The 19,073-nt window shown below is 42.0% G+C and overlaps 1 protein-coding gene across 15 annotated transcripts in view; it reads right to left on the minus strand.

The window, feature by feature from the left end:
• Nucleotides 1-218: 218 nt before the first annotated feature.
• Nucleotides 219-19,073, minus strand: part of TBC1D24 (TBC1 domain family member 24) — a 33,398-nt gene continuing 14,543 nt past the window's right edge. For 14 of the 15 annotated variants that reach the window (XM_074885423.1, XM_074885427.1, XM_074885418.1 and 11 more), the window contains 6 exons: nucleotides 16,751-16,768; nucleotides 12,125-12,283; nucleotides 10,796-10,859; nucleotides 8,581-8,676; nucleotides 7,942-8,176; nucleotides 219-4,696 (listed from right to left, as the gene is read on the minus strand). In XM_074885423.1, coding sequence (XP_074741524.1) covers nucleotides 4,542-4,696; nucleotides 7,942-8,176; nucleotides 8,581-8,676; nucleotides 10,796-10,859; nucleotides 12,125-12,283; nucleotides 16,751-16,768 — 727 coding nt within the window. In that variant the 3' untranslated portion in view covers nucleotides 219-4,541. The remainder of the gene's footprint in view (nucleotides 4,697-7,941; nucleotides 8,177-8,580; nucleotides 8,677-10,795; nucleotides 10,860-12,124; nucleotides 12,284-16,750; nucleotides 16,769-19,073) is intronic. The other variant, XM_074885429.1, reaches the window with a different exon arrangement.

The following is a 19,073-nucleotide window of genomic DNA, read 5'->3' on the forward strand; positions in this document are numbered from 1 at the left end:
TGACCCAGCGCTGAGGGATCTGGTGGAGTTGGGAACGGTCAGGGTGAGGTTCATGGTTGGACTGGAGGAGCTTCAAGGGCTTTTCCAACCAAGACAATCTTGTGATTCTGTGAGTGCATGTGAGAGAATACCCGCTCCAAGGTTTATTTCTCAGTTTCAGCAGGCCATTTGCTGTGAGGTCTACAGGAAGGAAAATAACCAAATGAAGGACAAAGTCAGCAGCCTCCACAAAACACCTTTTAATATAATCCAAGATTCTGCACAGTGACAAAAATACCATCAATGTAGGGCAGTGATTCCAATGATAGGGTACAGAACCAATTCGGCAGCAAGCCACCACTCATCTGAAGAAAAACATCACCCCAAATAATATGCACACTCATCTCAACTATGAATAGTCTGAAATTCATGAGAGTGCTCACAGAAAGGCATCTCACTGTCAGCAGCCGGGTGCCCAAGCCTCCCATCTATCCAACAACTGGGCTCCAGGCCTCAGTGGCAGGAGCTGAGCTCTGCCCGTGCCGCGGCTGCAGCGAGCTCTGGGTCCCCACCGGCTGTGGCATCAGTGGCAACGGTGGGGTCAGCAGCAGAGAAGCTCACGCCCCATCAAAAATGAGGATGGATTTCCAAGGACAAAGTACACAATTTCACTGCACACACACAAATAGTTGATCAACCTGCGAGTGCCACCCTTCATGGCTAAACACAGATCTCTATTGGCATGAAGTTTAACTCTTTAAAGAACAGCACTGCCCGCCCCTCCAATTTGTCTGGTTATCTCAACACAGAGGAAATGGGAGTTTTTCCTTTCCCTTTGCTAACTGGCCTCTATTAACAGAAGGCTGATTAACATGCTTCATCAGAAAAGAGAGCATGTTGAAGGGTATGATCCGTATGAATGACAGTTTGGGTGCAGTGAGGAAGTCTGTCCAGCCTGTCTGACAGCTGGAAATAGTTCCTGTGACCCGGAAACAGCTTAGATGCCATTTACAATAAATTCAAGTTTCTGACATCAGGAGTTTAGCCGAGTCTTCTCTGCCTTCAAGACAATATTACAAAGCAAAACTGGCTTCTTGGGAAAGCAAATATGCTCTTGAAGAAATGTGGTAGCTAACGCTCAGCCTTCAGCCAAACAGCTGATCAAGGGACACTGTGGTTGCTGCCAGCGGGACTACAAACTACATCCACAGTTGCTCAGTTCCAAGGTGACCAAAGCACTTCACAGCTGGGGTACTTCAGATAATTTTAACTTTCTGATAAGGCGCCCATTGTCGTAATTGTCTTGAAAACCAGCCTGTGGCCCCTGCCTCGAGAGTTTTGCATGTAACACAAACTGTTGGCTTAACTACTTGAACTTTGATATACACTTGGTCAGCAACAACCATTAACTACACAGACCATAAAGTTGCCTCTTCACTACTGGAAAGAGAACCAAGTCACAATGCTATTCCTCCAAGGTGTGTCACAACCATAACAAGAATTGCACAAGGATTTGCACATGAAAAGGAACATTCATTTTTACTGAACAAAAGGACTGCATGAAGATGACACTGCACTGTACAATTCCTCTTGCTAGATTATTGCAGCCTCTTGCTTATTCAGGCTATTCAAATTTAAAACACACACACTGGTGCTGCAGGATGTCTGAGCAGGGTAGTGCTGCATCCAACTGAAACCATCCCTGCGACATGTGCCTCAAGACTGAGAGGAATACAAATACCCAGCAACAGGAGGATCACCTGGTAACCCTTTTACCCCCTGCTGTGATTTGCAGACTCATGTAGGTCTTTGCTCAAATTGCTCTGGGCATAGTGTGTGCTCCAAGTGGTTGTAAATGCAGCTGTTGGACACTGCCAGCCACCCAGCATAAGGTCTTTAAGAATGAAGATTTACCTTTAGTCCCAAGCGAAAGACTGGTTGGGCACCTTTAAGCTACCAAAAAGGGCTCTTTTGTGGCCCTTTGCTGCAGGGGGGGTCAGAATTGTACTCATCTAGCACAAGAGAAGCTGAGCTGAGGCCTGCGATCAACTTCTGAGAGACACTCAGGACTCAGATGCCTAAACCTCACGGATCTTGCGTAATGCTCCTCAGATTCTCACACCAATATCCTGTGATGAACTTCTGAGCAACAATGACTTATTTCTGATTCCAAACACCCAAATCCCCGTGCACTAAGAACAGAGCAGGGAAAGGAGTGGTGTTTCTTAGATATGGCTTAAGACATGGTACAGTACTTGGGTTTTGCTGACGTAGCTGCATCCAGCAGGGACGGGGAGTGAGAAAATCACATCACCATTGCCAGCTGCAGGAAAGATTCATTTTGAGTGTAATACTAAAGTCCCACAAATCCTGCCAACACACAGCTTGAGGGAATTTCTAACAACAAGCTGAAAATTAACGCTATTGTGCTTTTGGTTTGTTTTGGGTTTTTTTTGGTTTTCGTTTTTTTCAAGGGCACCTCAGACAAGCTCGAAAGAGAGGAGATACAGACAAAACTGAAATGCCACCTACATTTAAGAGAAGATGCTAAATGGGATACATTTTCTGAATGACTTCTTTTGTCTGACGAAGCTTATGGGATACTAGCAAGTGCAAAGTGATACAGCTAGCTTTAAAAAAAATAATAGAAAGCAGCATCAGCTAGTATTTGTAAAAAGCCAGATATGACTATTAGAGTTCTTCCTCATCAAAATACGTAACTAAACTGAATTAGATCTCCCTTTCCAGTTCAATCAAGCTTACAGTACACCTATGAAAAGACAGCTGGAGAGCATTCACCGAGTGGGAAGTGGGAAAGAGAGGCCAGGCCCAGTGCTGACTGTCAAACAGGGTGAAGTAATCTAATTGCAAATATAAATGGTGCAAAAGGCATCTTGAACTGTTGTATATGCAGTCTAGTATTTCAAAAAGTTATTTTGACAAAAATTCAAAATGGCACCTTAAGAAGCAAATCACATTTTTTGCCAAGTTTGTTTGTTTACTTTGCAAGAGGAAACACTTTACCAAGACACAGGGTATTTTCATTGATGGCAAGCTACACAAGCCAACATTACCAACAAGACTCACCTGTGACCTCTGAATATTAATATGACCTTGTCTAGCCTAGCTGAGATTTTATCACTATAAACGTTTAATTTTTCCTTTTAATGAACTTCAGGTTTAAGTAGTAATAACATTTCCCCCACTGTAAATCAATTTTTTAGATTGAACTGCTGAAAAACCAGCAATTCCTCTTTCCCTTCATTCTACCTGTTGTGGTAAATCATCTCACTAGCAAATTACCCAGTGAAGCTTTGAGAGCATCCTGCCATAGGCTCTGGATGATGTTTATATACTTGTGACTCCATGTGCGAGAAGTTCTACAGCATATACCACAAGTTTTAGACAAAGACACTGGGTAACTGCCTCCAGACATCTAAGCATGCTTGCAGAGAGCTGTACGAGTTCTCAGGAATGAGCAAAAGCCTCTTTGCATCATCCAAACCCTACCAGAACACTGCTGGCAAAAAAAAGTTACCTTTTTCAGGATCTCATCACTGGGAAGACTCGTGATATGGAGGGAACACTGTCGCCTAGAGTTCTCTTGGGAAACTCATCCACTCCCAGAATAATATTACACAGAAGATTTCCCTCCCACCTCCCTTCATGTACCTGTGGGGAGAGCATTAAGCTTCTGTATCACAACGCCCGATTCCCCAAACACGTAGGGATATCAGCACAGTTATTCCCAGATTTAAAGCTCCGTTTTAGCTTCCAGGAAAGATGAAGAAAGGGAAGTTTCTGAGCACTGCATATATGCTCTGGCTTTCAGCTGCCTGAAACATGAGTCAGTTTGAAGCCATTATACTGATATGGAATAGGAATGTAAACAAAATCAAGCCTTTGAGATATCGTTGTCCAGTCTGGATGCCTTTCTCAGAGGCCAACTCCTCACACAGATGCAACTGGAATGTGTCAAGGGTTCAGGTACAAGGAGAAGGATAACTAGCAGTCACAGTTCTTGTGTCAATTGAGGGCTTTCATAACTCACAAAATGGTACTGATTTGTCTGCACAATGTCTGCTTACAGTAGGGCAATGATTTTATGAACTCTGTTCTACGTCAAATCTGGGGTCACCAATGTTCCCTGTGAGCAGACATTTGATTATTACTGGCTCAAGCCAGATACTGGTGCCAGTGGCACACGGCTCTCCAGTACACCTCAGCCAGCTCTGTGCCTCTGAGGAACTGCAAACCTGTCCTGTGATACGGACTTGTACTCATTTAGGATGGTTTGAAATCATTATGTTTTCATTTTTACCCAATAACAGGACCTGATCCAGATCTCTAGCTATGGTGTTAATCAGATACATTGCTTCACCTTGACCTGTTTTAAATAAAATAAGAGTAAACAACTAAGCCCTGCGTTCAAGTGCACCACTTAGTAATTACCAAAAAACACTGAGCCCAGCAGAAATTATATTCTAACCTGGCTCCTGCATTGGAGTTTGCCTTGGGAATCCTAGGACAATTGAAAAACGAGTTGATTACTGATAGTCACATCAGCCACTCATGGTGTCTCTGAAGCCCCACACCTCCAATACAGATATCTGGAAACTTTCAGAGCACAATGGCTGATTATTGAAAGTATTGCAGTGGCTGGTTCTTCCGTGGTTCAGATCTGCATCGAGGTAAAGAGCCTGGCCATCACCACCTCCTGTGAAGAGATAAAGAGAAGTGTAAGGGCGTCTCTGCATTTCTTAGGGAAACTGCTATACAAAAAAAACCCAAAAAAAGACTTAAGTGCTCTTCTCATGGGAAGAGGTGGAGGTCCTAAGTGATGTTTGCTTGCTGTCTTCATGTGTAACGGAGTATGATCAAATGTACAGCTTTTAAATGACACTATCACAACTGGATGATTTTTTTTTTTTTTAATTAAAAAACCCTAGTAATGCAAGTCAGTAAGAACAAGCAGCCTGACTCAAATGCCTGCATTTAAGATTTGTTTTTCAGTGATGGAGGATCTTGGAAGCTAACAACTGCATATTTTTCCTCCAGTAATAAAAAAAAAAAATAAAATTCTGTTAGTCAAAAATCAAAGCTGGGAGAAGAACAAGATCAGTAAGTATCAGCACTGGATTGGTCTTCTAAATCACCCACCACAAGTGAGGTCTCCCAGGGATTGATATTGGGCCCAAAGCTGTTTAATATGTTCGTAAGTGATCTGGATGAGGGGATCAAGTGTACCCTGATGAAGTTTACTGAGGATACCAAACTGAGTGGGGAAGGGAGAGCCACCGTACAGCTCTGTGCAGAAGGACCCGGGGGGCCCAGTGGACGATAAAGCTCAATAGGAGTGAACAGTGAGCTGCAGGGGCGAAGAAAGCCAGTGGGATGCTGGGTTGCACCAACAAGGGCATCACCAGCAGAGATAAAGAAGTCATTATCCCACTCTAGTCAGTAGCTTGTCAGGCCACACCTGGAACACTGTGTTCAGTTTTGGTCCCCTCTATACAAAAAAAGATGTGGCCAGGCCGGAGAGGACCCAGAGAAGACCCACAAAGATAATCAAGGGACTGGGAAACCTGCCAGATGAGGAAAGGCTGAGAGAATTGTGTTTGTTCAGCCTTGAGAAGAGGAGGCTTAGGGGAGACCTTATCACCATGTTCTAGTATTGAAAGGGTGGCTACAGAGAAGGAGACTCCCTTTTTCACAAGGAGTCACATGGAAAAGATGAGGGGTAATGGGTACAAGTTACTCCTGGGGAGATTCCAACTGAACACAAGAGGAAAATCTTTCACAGTGACAACAATCAACCGTTGGAATAATCTCCCCAGGGAAGTGGTGGACTCCCCAGCATTGGACACTTTTTAGATTCAGCTGGATAGGGTGCTGGGCCACCTTGTCTAGACGGTGCTTTTGCCAAGAAAGGTTGGACCAGAGGATCCAACCTGGTACTCTATGATTATAAAACACACGAGCTTTAGCATTTTGATTATCTGTGGGTCTATGTCAAGATTCAGAGAGCTTGCAGTCAGAGAATGCAGTGAAGTGAAGTAAATTTAGACAGAAATCTGTTAGGAAAACAAAAAGGAAGATTCCTGTATTGCTTACAGGGCAACTGCCTAAGAACAGCTACCAAAACCATCTGAAGAGTCAGAAGGGTGGAAATGCTGGTCTACAGCTGGAATCGTGTACAACATTCCTTTCTATATATCTACTACCCAAGCCTGTATTTCTCTTATTACTACCCATAGTGTAATATATGGTAAATATAAGTGACACTCTTATCTAAGGCTGACAGAAAGAGCTGGTGGGATATACGCTCAACGGTAAAGGTCTCTGAAATATCTGTGATACATCATTAACAGTGATTTCTAATTTAGATACAGTTACACCGAAGCTCTCACCAGCCTAGCTAACACTGGAACAGCCCAACTTATAGCTGATTAGAGCACGAGCTGCTAAGTGGGAAATCAGCCAACAATTGATGTTACAGAGAAAATCGCCAGGCTAGTTGCTCTCCTAACAAGTGCCAAGTAAAGCTTTTTGGGAAAAGGACAACTACGATTTTATACCTGTTCCTTGGAAACCCCATTTAGGTGACAACTTTACTAAGCAGGCTTTTGCCAAAGTCAGCAGCACTACAGATCCAATGAAGTTTCAGGAGAATTAACAAGTTTTAGAGTCTACCCTGTGTTTTAAAAGCCTCAGTGCAAAGTCAGTTCATCTTCAAGAACTATCCAAGAACTTCGGTTTTGGGGCCACTCCTGTTTAACATCTTTATTGATGATCTAGACGAGGGGATCGAGTGACCCCTCAGTAAGTTTGCAGAGGACACCCAGTTGGGTGGGAGTGTTGATCAGCTCGAGGGTAGGGAGGCTCTGCAGAGAGACTGGGACAGGCTGGAGCGATGGGCTGAGGCCAACTAGGGGAGTTTCACTAAGGCCAAATGCTGGGTGCTGCTCTTGGGCCACAACAACCCCCAGCAGCACTACAGGCTTGGGGAGGAGTGGCTGGAGAGCTGCCAGGCAGAGAGGGACCTGGGGGGGTGATTGATAATGAGCCAGCAGTGTGCCCGGGTGGCCAAGAAGGCCAGTGGTATCCTGGCTTGTATCAGCACTAGCGTGGCCAGCAGGGACAGGGAAGGGATCTCACCCCTGTACTCGGCACTGGTGAGGCTGCCCCTCAATGAGTGGGTTCAGTTTTGGGCCCCTCACTCCAAAAAGGCCATTGAATGACTCGAGCGTGTCCAGAGAAGGGCAACGGAGCTGGTGCAGGGTCTGGAGCACAGGTCTGATGGGGAGCGGCTGAGGGAACTGGGGGGGTTTAGTCTGGAGAAGAGGAGGCTGAGGGGAGACCTCATGGCCCTCTACAACTCCCTGAAAGGAGGGTGCAGAGAGGGGGGATGAGTCTCTTTAACCAAGTAATAAGTGATAGGACAAGAGGGAATGGCCTCAAGTTGCACCAGGGAAGGTTTAGACTGGATATTAGGAAGCATTTCTTTACAGAACGGGTAGTCAGGCGTTAGAATGGGCTGCCCAGGGAGGTGGTGGAGTCCCCATCCCTGGAGGGGTTCAAGAGTCGGGTTGACCCAATGCTGAGGGATCTGGTGGAGTTGGGAACTGTCAGTGCTGGGTTAACGGTTGGACTGGAGGAGCTTCAAGGTCCTTTCCAACCGAGATGATTCTGTGATTCTGTGAAATATTTCTCATCATGAATTAGGCAGCATGAAGGTATGGCTGTGCTTAAAGCTATGAGTTACTATCTTACTCTAAAATGCTTGATATGCAAGTCTTCCCACAGAAAATTTTTGTTGGGTAATAACATCAGGTTTTGGCCACTTTTATCTCTAACTGTAGTGATACTGAAGTACATATATGGTAAATATAGGTGACTCTCTTATCTAGGCAGATAGGAAGAGCTGGTAGGATATCTGCTCAAGTTCTCACACTGACTTACCTATAATGATGCACTCACTGCTGCCAGCCATGAACATGGAGGCTGTTTTGGAAGGCAAGTTGAAGTGCCGAGCTGATAAGAAGGGGGAAAGGCGATCCGAGGGGTCTGATGGGACACGGCCGGAAGAGAGGGTGCTGGAAGCCGGTGAGGCATGATTTTCTGGCTCTGAACCAGTTGTGGCCAGTTCTGGGTGTTTTATGATCACCCACTCGTAGCGTTCCACTTCTGGCTGCAGCTGCACAGCGGTAGAGAAGAGCAAAGTTTTAGTTAGTGCAAACGCACTACACAGAGCTCTGCACAGCAAAGAACGTTCCAGCCCTTCAGACTCCACCTGCGCGATTATAGGCCAGCTGTTATTTTCTTTCTTTACACCTTTGCTTTTTAGGTGATTGAAGAAATGATGCAGTGTTTTCTGAGTTACCTTCTTATATCTTTTAAGAAAATATTCTGTGCAAGGGGAGAAAAAGGGTTAGCACAAAACTGAAAAGTAAAATTTTCTCCTCCAAATTAAGAATTCTGTAGACTTTATAAACTAGGAGGGCATATAATCCAGCCTCTTCAAGTGGAAGGGAAGTAAGAGTTACACCAGTACAGTCGTTCTGCCTTGCTACTGGGTAGCGACAATAGAATTTTACTCACCCTAAACACAAAGCACTCTCCAGTTCCAAAGAAACTCAGCTTGTTCCCTCCTCGCCTGCGCTCGCTCCAGTCAGTTGACAGATAAGCACCACAGACCTAGCACAAACAGCACTGTCAGGAGGCTTTCCACTGCAGAAGAAAGTGTGTTAAACCTATTGATATCAACATTTCAGAGTCCAGAACTGGAGGTTTTATTTTAGTTTGATTTTGAAAGTCTCTGTATCAGTGGATTAAGGGCAGCACAAGTACTTATATCTAAAGATAGATTTAAACTGCTCTAATCCACTGGTGGATACCCTTAAATCCTACAAGTTTCATAAATTATTTCATATCTCTGAGGCCTTTAAGGAGAAATGTTCCAACATAACTCCAGGTACCAAAACACAAATCACTCCAAACTTGTAAAGCCTGACTTCCACTTCCTCATTTTGGCATCCAAAGCAACAGCATTGTCGCAGGTGACAGTATGAGCAGTTCTGCCTGAACATCTTCTGGTCATAAACAGTAGCCTTGGTGGCTTCCTCCATTTCAAACTGTAGGTTAAAATCAGTTTAGCTAAGCCAGTGCTGAACTAGCTCAGATATCTAAAGCAGCCTACTCAAACAGCATGGGGTTCACTAGCTGCCAATAAAGAAAAACACAGCCTTAGAGGGCTGAGCTCTTCTGTGGAGTCTTTTGTTTGCACCAGAAGAATTTCTTGCTACCAACAATAAGCATCACTGCCAAGTGGACACAGACCAAACAATGAAGCTCCAAGAATGGGATGAAAGCAACTCTGCTTTTTTTTTTTCTCCCAGAAACTATGGTTAAACAGAATTGTTTTAAGGTACATTTACTGTTCAGCCTCCACCAGCGTTACAAGCAGAGCTCCTAGGACAAAACTACTGAAGAGCAGGTTTTTTTTACATCGATAAATCATGTATGTAAACAAAAAGATGGTGCAGAACTCTTGATCTGATATGCCCGGAATACATGAAAGACAGAAAATCAGAAGGCAAATTTTCTTCTTTCTAAAATGTAACTACAGACGAATATGTAAGACGAAAATGTAAATACAGATGAATTATTTACGAATAAAGGATGAATGCAATCCTTTGCAAAAAACCAAAACCCCCACACTTTTCTCCTACTTTTTTGATTGGACTTTTTTTTTTTTTTTTTTTAAGAGGAACGAACCATACTATAAAAACCAGTATCACTTACAAAGCTAGACTTTTAATATGCTCCAGGACAAGAAGCAAAATAATAAAAAAATATTTTCCCTCTTCCGTTTAGATACCATGGGCATTCTATAAGCCACTGGCATGTCAATGCAGGCCTGGGATGGCCAGAAACCATACACAGAACTATGGAACAGCCTGGAGCCTTAGCATTAGGTAGATGCAAGTAAGTGTAGAAATGGGGCTAGACAGTAATCCTGCAGGAACATAAGGAGAACATAAGCCCACAGGCTGCAATAATAGCTTAATGTTATACACAGAATATTTAGGAGTCACCTACAGTGGTGCAGAGAACCAACACTCATTACAGGAAGCACTATGTGCCCTCCTTCAGAGGTTCTGAGAAGCATTCTTGTTTTATGCCTTTTTTTTAAAAAAAAGCATGAGATGAAGCTAATGTTTCTGTTTTCACATTATGTTGTCCAATACTGTCATAAACAGTAGAGCAGAGAAGCAACACTCGTTAGGTAAGGCACCTGTGTGCATTCCTCCTCAGATTCTCACAGCTTTCTTGTTTTATTTATTTATTTTTTTTAACAAGAATTAGATGAAGCTAAAGCTTTTGTTTCCACATTATGTAGTCCAATATTCATACCATTTAAGTTCTGCTACTTTCTCTCCTCATATCCTGGAGAAAATGAAAATATCTTCTATGAATCATGAGTTTCTTAACACAATTCCCCAGACTCTCCCTCTGATTCTGCAATTAAGAGAGTCTGTCCAAGAGCAAAATGAGTTACTCTAGTCCATCATCCCACACTACTTACAGCAGAAAGAATAGCTGACCAAGACCTAGTTTACAAGACTTACCCAAGAACGCACAGTCCCATCATCAACAAATGGAACCATTTAAAGCATGTATTGTTAAAAAACCAAAACCAAACCCCAAGAAATTTCAGGCCCCTTGCTTCTTCATTTTATTATAAACAGTTGTGTGGTGCAATACAGCATTATGCAACTGTCTAAAAACCTAATTTAGTAGCTTTTCACCTCACCTCTTTTGCTGTGGTCTTAATGAGGAGAAGAGTTGGTTCATGTCCCTCGCTGTGAGAATAGAACCTGAAGTGCAGAGTACACAAAAATGAGCACTCAACTACTACCAACTGCAGTTCTTTTCCTCCTTAACGTCAGTCACCACCTCCTCCTCCAGCTGATGGCATGGCAGAAAAGACATCCAAAGATTAAGCGTATTTCTGCAAATGCTTTCTATAGTTCATCATAAATAACAGAGTTGAGTATAAACAAATATTCTTAAGCAGTTCTTCTCTACGCAGTTCTCTGTACGTTTGTTTACGCCTCTGCAGAGTAACTAGAAGACTACCTATCTGAAAGGAGGTTGCAGAGAGCTGGGGATGAACCTCTTTAACCAAGTAATGAGTGATAAGACAAGAGGGAATAGCCTCAAGTTGTGCCAGGGAAGGTTCAGACTGGATATTAGGAAGTATTTCTTTCCAGAAGGGGTTGTTGGGCGCTGGAATGGGCTGCCCAGGGCAGCGGGGGAGTCCCCATCCCTGGACGGGTTCAAGAGTCGGGTTGACCCAGCACTGAGGGATCTGGTGTAGTTGGGAACTGTCAGTGCTGGGTTAACGGTTGGACTGGAGGAGCTTCAAGGTCCTTTCCAACCTAGATGATTCTGTGATTCTGTAACAGTGGCATTTTGCAGCATTTTGAATTAAGACAACCTAAAAAAAGTTGTGCCCCAAGGACTACAGTTGTCTGAAGAGCTTTTGGTTTTCATAGAAAATAATTATGATGCATTCTCTTTGTTTGCTTTTCCTCACAGGCCCATGGGGCTGGGACAGCAGACCACTCCCCACCTCAGTACCTCAACTGCAGATGTTGAAGTCATTAGTAGGAGCTATAGGATTATAGTCTTCTGTGTCAAGTGCAAGGAGAACTCATATGTAGTTTATCCCACTTTAAAAATAACAACAGATTCATAGGTAAAGGAATCTCCAGTTTCCAGCTCCCTTATTCTTAGGATCAGTTTGAATGTGGTTATCTATCAAAAGAGCCTGCAGAGCAGCCACTGAGCTAAACCATTCATACCCCGTGGGGAATGAATCAGTCTCAGACCAGCATATTCTGTGAACTGATGCAAGTTTGACTCTTCCAATTGGTCCTGGACAGTTTAAAATGGCATGTGAGGTATCCTGGTCAAATGCTGTAGCCAATAGGAATTTGCCACATTTACATGCCATCGCTAATAATACTCTTCAGATCAAGTTCTGATTAGGCACAGCCTTTTCGTCAATCCAGCAAACAGTTCACCAGTTGCTCTTGTTTGCCCTACGGTAGGGCAGAGCGGGGAAGGTTTTCCTTACCGGCTCAGACTACAGCCATGTTCCAAGGTGGTGAAAAGCAAGAGGGGCTGGCAAAGTGCAAATCGCTCTGGGATCCACGACCAGATATCTCGCATCTCCTTCACACTGACAATTTCAGACTTGAAGTTCTCAGCATGAACTGCTAAGTGCACATTCTGCCTGAAAAGTACAAAACAAACATTGAGAAACAATAGTTTACCAACAAAACAAGTTTCAGATTACTGGACAGTAACACGCAAAGACAGCTGAACGCTACAAAGCCCTGGTTGATATGCTATTGTTCAAAGCTCCAGCCCATGGGATTAGAAGGCCATGACTTAGCGAAGATAATAAACTACTGCAGTTTAACATAATTCTCAAGAGGTAGTGAGTGATCTGGCCTTACTGAAATACCTGGAGCAATTCCTCTGTATGGCAGCTGTCGCCTGCACCACCATGGTGAGTCAGCTGGGATAAGCATGACCTTAAATAGATCAAATTATATTTGCTGTTTGAGCCAGTCTTACTGGCATTAGTATTTAAGCATAGAGAACAGAACACCTAAAGAAACGGCCAGGATCTGAGAGGAAGAGGTAGTACTTTTTCCCCCTCTGAGGTCCTGCCTGTATCCATGGAATTAGAGAATTCCTAAAACCCTCAGAAATCTTAGAGGAATCAGTATTACCAGGCTAAGCAATTTCAATCCAAGGCAAATATTTGAACCTTTTGTAAAGTTCCACCTCTTGGAAACATGTCATTACCAATGACTTCCATTTCACTAAGAACCAAGTAAGTTCCTAGGTTCATGGTTACAGATGGAGCCTGAAAACACGAAGGAATGCTAGACACACCGCAAAGCAAACCCCCATACCCCTCAGAGGGGTCGGAGTTAATTATAAGAGCTGACTTGTGGCTTTTAAACACTTGAAGGGAATAATAATAATAACACTAATCATCATCATCTTAAGCAGTCTTCATTTCTCAGATTAAATAAGCACACAAACTCAAAGCCTGGGGATTAAACAAGTGTTATTGCATCCACAGCTGATGTTAAAGACTTTTGAAATGCAAGGTGACAGCCAAGTACATGGTGGAAGTGACATAGGAACTTACACAAGATACCAGCCATTAGTTAAACAAAGCTTTAGGCGGTTTGCGCTGCATGCAAGGGTTCAGTTGCAAGTATTTGCCAGTTTCTGGTGGTTTTTTTGGACAATTACACATTTCGTTCCCCTTAGTTTCATGGAACATAAAGAGGACATCAATACTGCATACCTGCATGTATCTGAATAGCTTAGCTCACACTCCCTAAAACACACAAACCATACATTTTGTATTATTTTTCTTGCTTGTAGCACCAAGAAATCAGCAGCATTTGCACTGGACTTTAGAGCAGTGCTTGCCTGGAGACGTTGGGAAAGGCTTTCTGAAATTTACTGTAGCTGTCTTAGTGTCAGCATTTCTGATGAAGTGACTCCTTAGCCCACTTAAAAAAAATGAATTACTGCTTCCTCTAGCAAAAGGAACAAAATCACTACCTGCACTGTTACCCTGCATTATTTAATTAGCAAGGAACTTATACGGACACCTATTTAAGCAAGCTGCAACTATTAAAGGGTTTTAAAACTTAAGAGCATCACTGACTAGGACATTATTTATGCTTTTAAACAGAGCAAGCTGAGACACAGGAGAGATTCAGCTGAAGCAAAGTACGAGCCAAGACTTGAACCCACATCTCTGGAATCTTACTTTAGGTCTCAGCCCTCCTGGTCCTGTCTGGTCTGCAGCTAAAGACTGGTGGCACTGCAGAACAGAGCTGAGAAATAAAGCCTTGGGTTCAGTTCATCCGAAATTAGATTTTTCTCACACTCAAGGAATTAAAAAACATTCAGGGCAGTCAACTAATTTATTACAGTGAATTTCTGGAGGAAAAGTAATGATGATAAATTGGCTAAGAGTTAGTAGCAAATATCAAAATAGCTTTAAACTTACTAAACCTCAAACAAGCAAGCCTCAGTTATTTCTGTGCTTGGTCTGTACATTTTCCACACTTAAGTTTAGTTGCCCAAGCAGCTCACATAAGTACTTAACTTCCTAAAAGGCTCTCAACCTCAGTGCACCTTTTCTTTTGCCTCTGTTCCTTCTCCTGGCTACTATGAACTGCTGATTTAAGGACTCTCCGACCCAGACCCCACTCGAAGCCTGTGTTCAGCAGTATTCATGGTAACACCTCACTTCCAGTACCCTGTGTCTTCCTACAACTTTTCCATGTAGGTAGAATATCACCTTTACAAACAGATCTTTCTGATTTACGAGAAAGTATTTACCATTGTATTGGCTGCTTAAAACTATTCCAGGCATGCCATTCCTGCCCCTTGAATACCATGGTGAATCATTTTATATTTAACATCACCATCCAGTCAGTAAAACCCAGGCCACAGCTTGACTTGAAGGATTTGAAATAAAATGACCTGCTATTTCCCAGCCATAAATCACAGCTGCAGGTGCTTAAGACTGAAACCTGATCCTGTGTCGAGACCAGTGTCAATACACAGCCTGCACCTACATCAAACCAAACTCTGTGCTGCTTAACAAAAACACAAGTTTTTTTAGGGGGATTCAGAAAATTGCAGCTAGAGTTACAGGTACCTAACGTTTATTCATCCTCTCATTTTTGACAGTATTTCTAATGACACTGAAAATCATCTCCTTCAGTGGGGTAGTTGCTTCTCAAAGTAATAAATGAGTGAAAATGACCAGCACACAAGTTAGCTAAGGGAAAAAAAAAACCATTTTGGTCTATATCAATTGATGAAAATTAAGTTTAGCTTTCACCATACTAGAGGTCTTTCAGGGTTATCTGGTAAAAAGACAGCAGTTTGAGAGAACACTGAATTTGGACTGGCACTGCATTGAAGTCCACCACTAGAACTGAACAAATTCATTAAGATTTTACCCTGCATTAGCATTCTCATCAGTTCCTCATGTTGGCTTACTGGGGTCGGCATGACAACTTTCTATTGATTACTGATGTTGGAAAAACATGTTCAGCTGTTATCATCCCAAAGGACATTCAATTTAGAAAAGTAGCACAAATTAGGTGTTTAATAAAGCAGCTGATTTGCTGTTTTTGTAAGACTGTTGTTTTTACAGCTGTATCATTAATACAATATGCTTCGGAGACCTTGGAGTTCCTGAAGATAAAGCCCACGTTGACAACATGTGGTAGCAGCTGTCACAGTGGATATACTCTGTACATATTCCACGGCAACAAACACCACGCTGCAAGGTATGACTCACTGAATTACATCTTCCTGCTCTACTTTGTTTTGGGTCAAATCTTATGGTGTCTGCATTATCTTTAAAATCCATTATAATTTCAGTTAGGCATGGTAGAAGTGGTATGTTGTTTCTGAGTCATAAATGGCAATGTAAGTCCTATGCGGTGTATAAGCCTGAAACCTAATCTTGTGTTGAGATCACTGTCAACAGACACCCTGCATCTACCTAAGTCCCCTCAAACCCAAACTATGGGCTTTCTAGCAGAAATCAAGGCTTTCTGCTACTTTCAGAACATTGTAACTACAGTAAAATACATGGACATTGAAGATTTGCTTGTCTGGAATTAACAGCCTGCTGATTTATTAGAGGTAAAATCCTTGGCACATGGGATATAATATGAAACATGCTTTGGTAAGTCTCTTTAAGGTGTTCTTTCAGTCATGAAAGCATGAGGAAATTAATTCAAATTTTGATTTTATAAATTAGTACAAATGTTAGTGTGCATCACTCACTAAAGTTAACTCAGGGCACCTGCAACAAGGCCAGAAGATTCTTAAAGGTATATGAATTAATTTAAACTCGTACATCTTGTGGTATTCAATACTGACAGGGCAGTCTTTCTCCTTTCCAAGTTCTCTGCTTATCAGGTATCACAATCCACTGGGTTTTGTTCTTTAAGATTTGCTTTTCAGGCCAAGATTTGATGAATGACTTCATTAATCATTAATGCTATATGGCTGAGTAACTCTGACCTCCTTGACCACAGGAAAATAGTCTTATCATTTTGCCTCTAAAAAAAACCCTACCTACTTAAAAATAAATATAATCTAGTATGAATAGAGACAAGTCACTTCCAGGACTGTGCCAAGTTGGGTTCAGTCCAACATCTTTCCAATGAACTGCAGAAAGCTTGCAAAGGAGAAAAAAGTTGAGTATGTCTCACAACTATTGCAAAAGCATATACCAGGTTTGGATGTGGGACAACACCCAACAGTTCTGAAGACACGTTACTTGAGATGTTTTAAAAAAGAAAAAAATACCACATTTTTGCCCAGTGTAGAAAGGACTTCTATCCCACCATTAACACTACTCTTTTCCATTCTGGAAAACACAGGCTGGTATTGCTGTATGGAAGTGCTGGGCTGACTAGCTGGGCCCACGATCACTTATCTTACAACTTTGCAGGTGCTTTGAACTAACTTTGTAAGAGTGTGATCAGGAGATGTTACACAGCAATCGGATGCTATAATTGCTGCCCTGCTTCTCCTGCCCCAGCATTAAGCGATAATGACAGCCTTGGAAAAAATAACCAGCCAAAGACAGAAGAAACAAGCAAAGTGGAAAGATTCAAGTGTTTTAACGTACCTTTTGGGAGATGCAACACTGCAAACAGGAGGGGTGCAGTGGGTACAGAATTGACAGAAGGAGAATGTATGAGGAGAAAGACAAAAAAAGATAGAAAAGATCAGTGATTTCCTACATCTGCAACAAAGTGAATGAAAGGAGCCTGGAGAGAAACAAAGCAAGGTTTGATTCGAATCACCAAGAATGAGAAAAACAAACAGACAGGTTAAAATATTTCCCATTTCTATTTTTTTTGTTCCTTTTTTGCTACCTGCTTGTAGTTACATGACTGGAAAATAATTCATCATCCCCTTGCACAGACCAAACACATCTGGACAAGAGAAATCATATCCTATCAAGCCCTGGAGAAAAGCTCCCTTCTCCAGCACCCACATCTGCCTACACCGGGATCTGAACGGAGCCAAGCTCACAGCAGTACCATGCCAGGGGACACTGAGAAGTTTCAGGATCTCTACAAAAGCAGCCGAGAGAGGATAACAGTTTCTCATTAGCAACTCTGGATGGTAAGGCAGTAACTACCGGCATTATTTGAGTACAAATTCACTGTATTTTGCTTTGAAGGCATCACTGTTTTTCTGAGCAAGAATACTTCTACAACACTTAACACAGCAGGAGCTTCTGGAGCTTCTGTGGTTGGTTGGGGTTTTTTGTTTGGTTTTGTTTTATTGTTTTAAATTTTGGGTTTTTAAAATTTTATTTAAAGCTCTCATTCTGTTGCTGAAGAATATACTCAAAAAGGGTATTACAACTCTGCTGAACTTCACTACAGGAAGAAAAGATACACATTGGAAGAGTTAATACTTCTGGCGGTGAGTCCCAAATACAATGGTCTGAACTCTACCCGATGTGACATTCCAGTGGCTAAAGGCCTTGAAATACTTGAGACTGACAGAGCAGTCTCTTCCAAGATATGAGCAAAGTAAAGCACAAGCTAATTGTAAACCAAACTGAGAATCTAAAAATAAACCATTGGAAAAAAGACTGGAAGGACCTTTACATTTATTTAGGTACATGAAAGAGGTTCTGCTAACATTTATCTTATTTTATAGGCTGAAATCTGCTAGGTATATATTTCAAGACCATGGAATGATATCTGTTTGCAACTACTGTAACTCCTCAGCAACACAATTGGCTGCAAGATCCTAATACATCAGTGACTGATACCTTTTGATTTGTGAAGATTTAGAGAAAATGAAAGACTGTCCCTCTAGAATACCAAGTGCTAGATATCACACTTACTGACCCCAGCAGACTTCTAGAAGTCATCCTCCCTTCAGAGGTCAGGATAGCTGATAAAGCTGTTCAACATAAACTCACATTTCAAAAATGGTTGGGAGAAGTTTACTGCAGCCACAGAAGGCCTTAAGAGAAACAAACCATGGCTACAACAACAGTATTTACCTGCACATACATTTGCACTTGGCAAGATACTAATTTTGTTTAGATTAATATATTGCTGCCTTTTTTTATATACATGGCCAGGTCTTTCAGCTAAGCTTTTTATTATTGGGGCTTTTACTATCACATTGGAGCAGGATTTTAATTACTAGTTTCACAGCTGGTTTCTCCTCCCCTCATTTCTGAAAAGAAATTGTGATAATGCAGTCATTGCTTGGATGAGCATCCTCACTCTTCTCTTTCATGGTTCTTGTAAAATCATTCTTTTTAATAGTACATGAATCTGTCATAAAAATAGGTCAACTCCTACATATGATTACTATACTCTTGACTTCCAGGAAGCTTGAAGTCAAATTAATTTAAAAAGTAACCCGTAAATAAGACCTACTTCTTCCTCACTCTGTTAAAATAACTCACCAGTTAAGCAAACATTTCCAGCTGGGACAGTGCTTGCCTACAGAGGCTGCTGAATTCACAGCACTGGTCAGCATGAAATTGACATTTTATACAAATAATCTCATATTTAAGAATTAATTTTCACATTTGTTTGGATACTTTTCTTCCAAGTAATTTATCAGTGTTTTTTTCCAGCTTTGCTAAAATATTTTTTAGTTTAAAAACAGCTTTGAAAGATACTTTTGAGATACAATACTTCCAGTTACTGTGTACCTGTAAAAAGTAATTATAAATTCATCACTAAGCTGTGAGAAACTGCTTTGTTTCTCTTGTATAGTAACATTTCAGTTACACTTCTCACTGCAATCCCAACAATGCTTAATTTTGGGGCCGCTGACTTTTTCTGCAGAGAAAAAAAATACAGCAGAGATACCAGCATGTACCAGTTGAGCTTCTGCACCAGTCACCCAGGACCGAGTGACTGCTCATCACACTGGGAAAACCCACAAGACCACTCATGCTACTGGTA

Source organism: Strix uralensis, chromosome 16 (genome assembly GCF_047716275.1).
Source record: "Strix uralensis isolate ZFMK-TIS-50842 chromosome 16, bStrUra1, whole genome shotgun sequence".
Classification (NCBI taxonomy): domain Eukaryota; kingdom Metazoa; phylum Chordata; class Aves; order Strigiformes; family Strigidae; genus Strix; species Strix uralensis.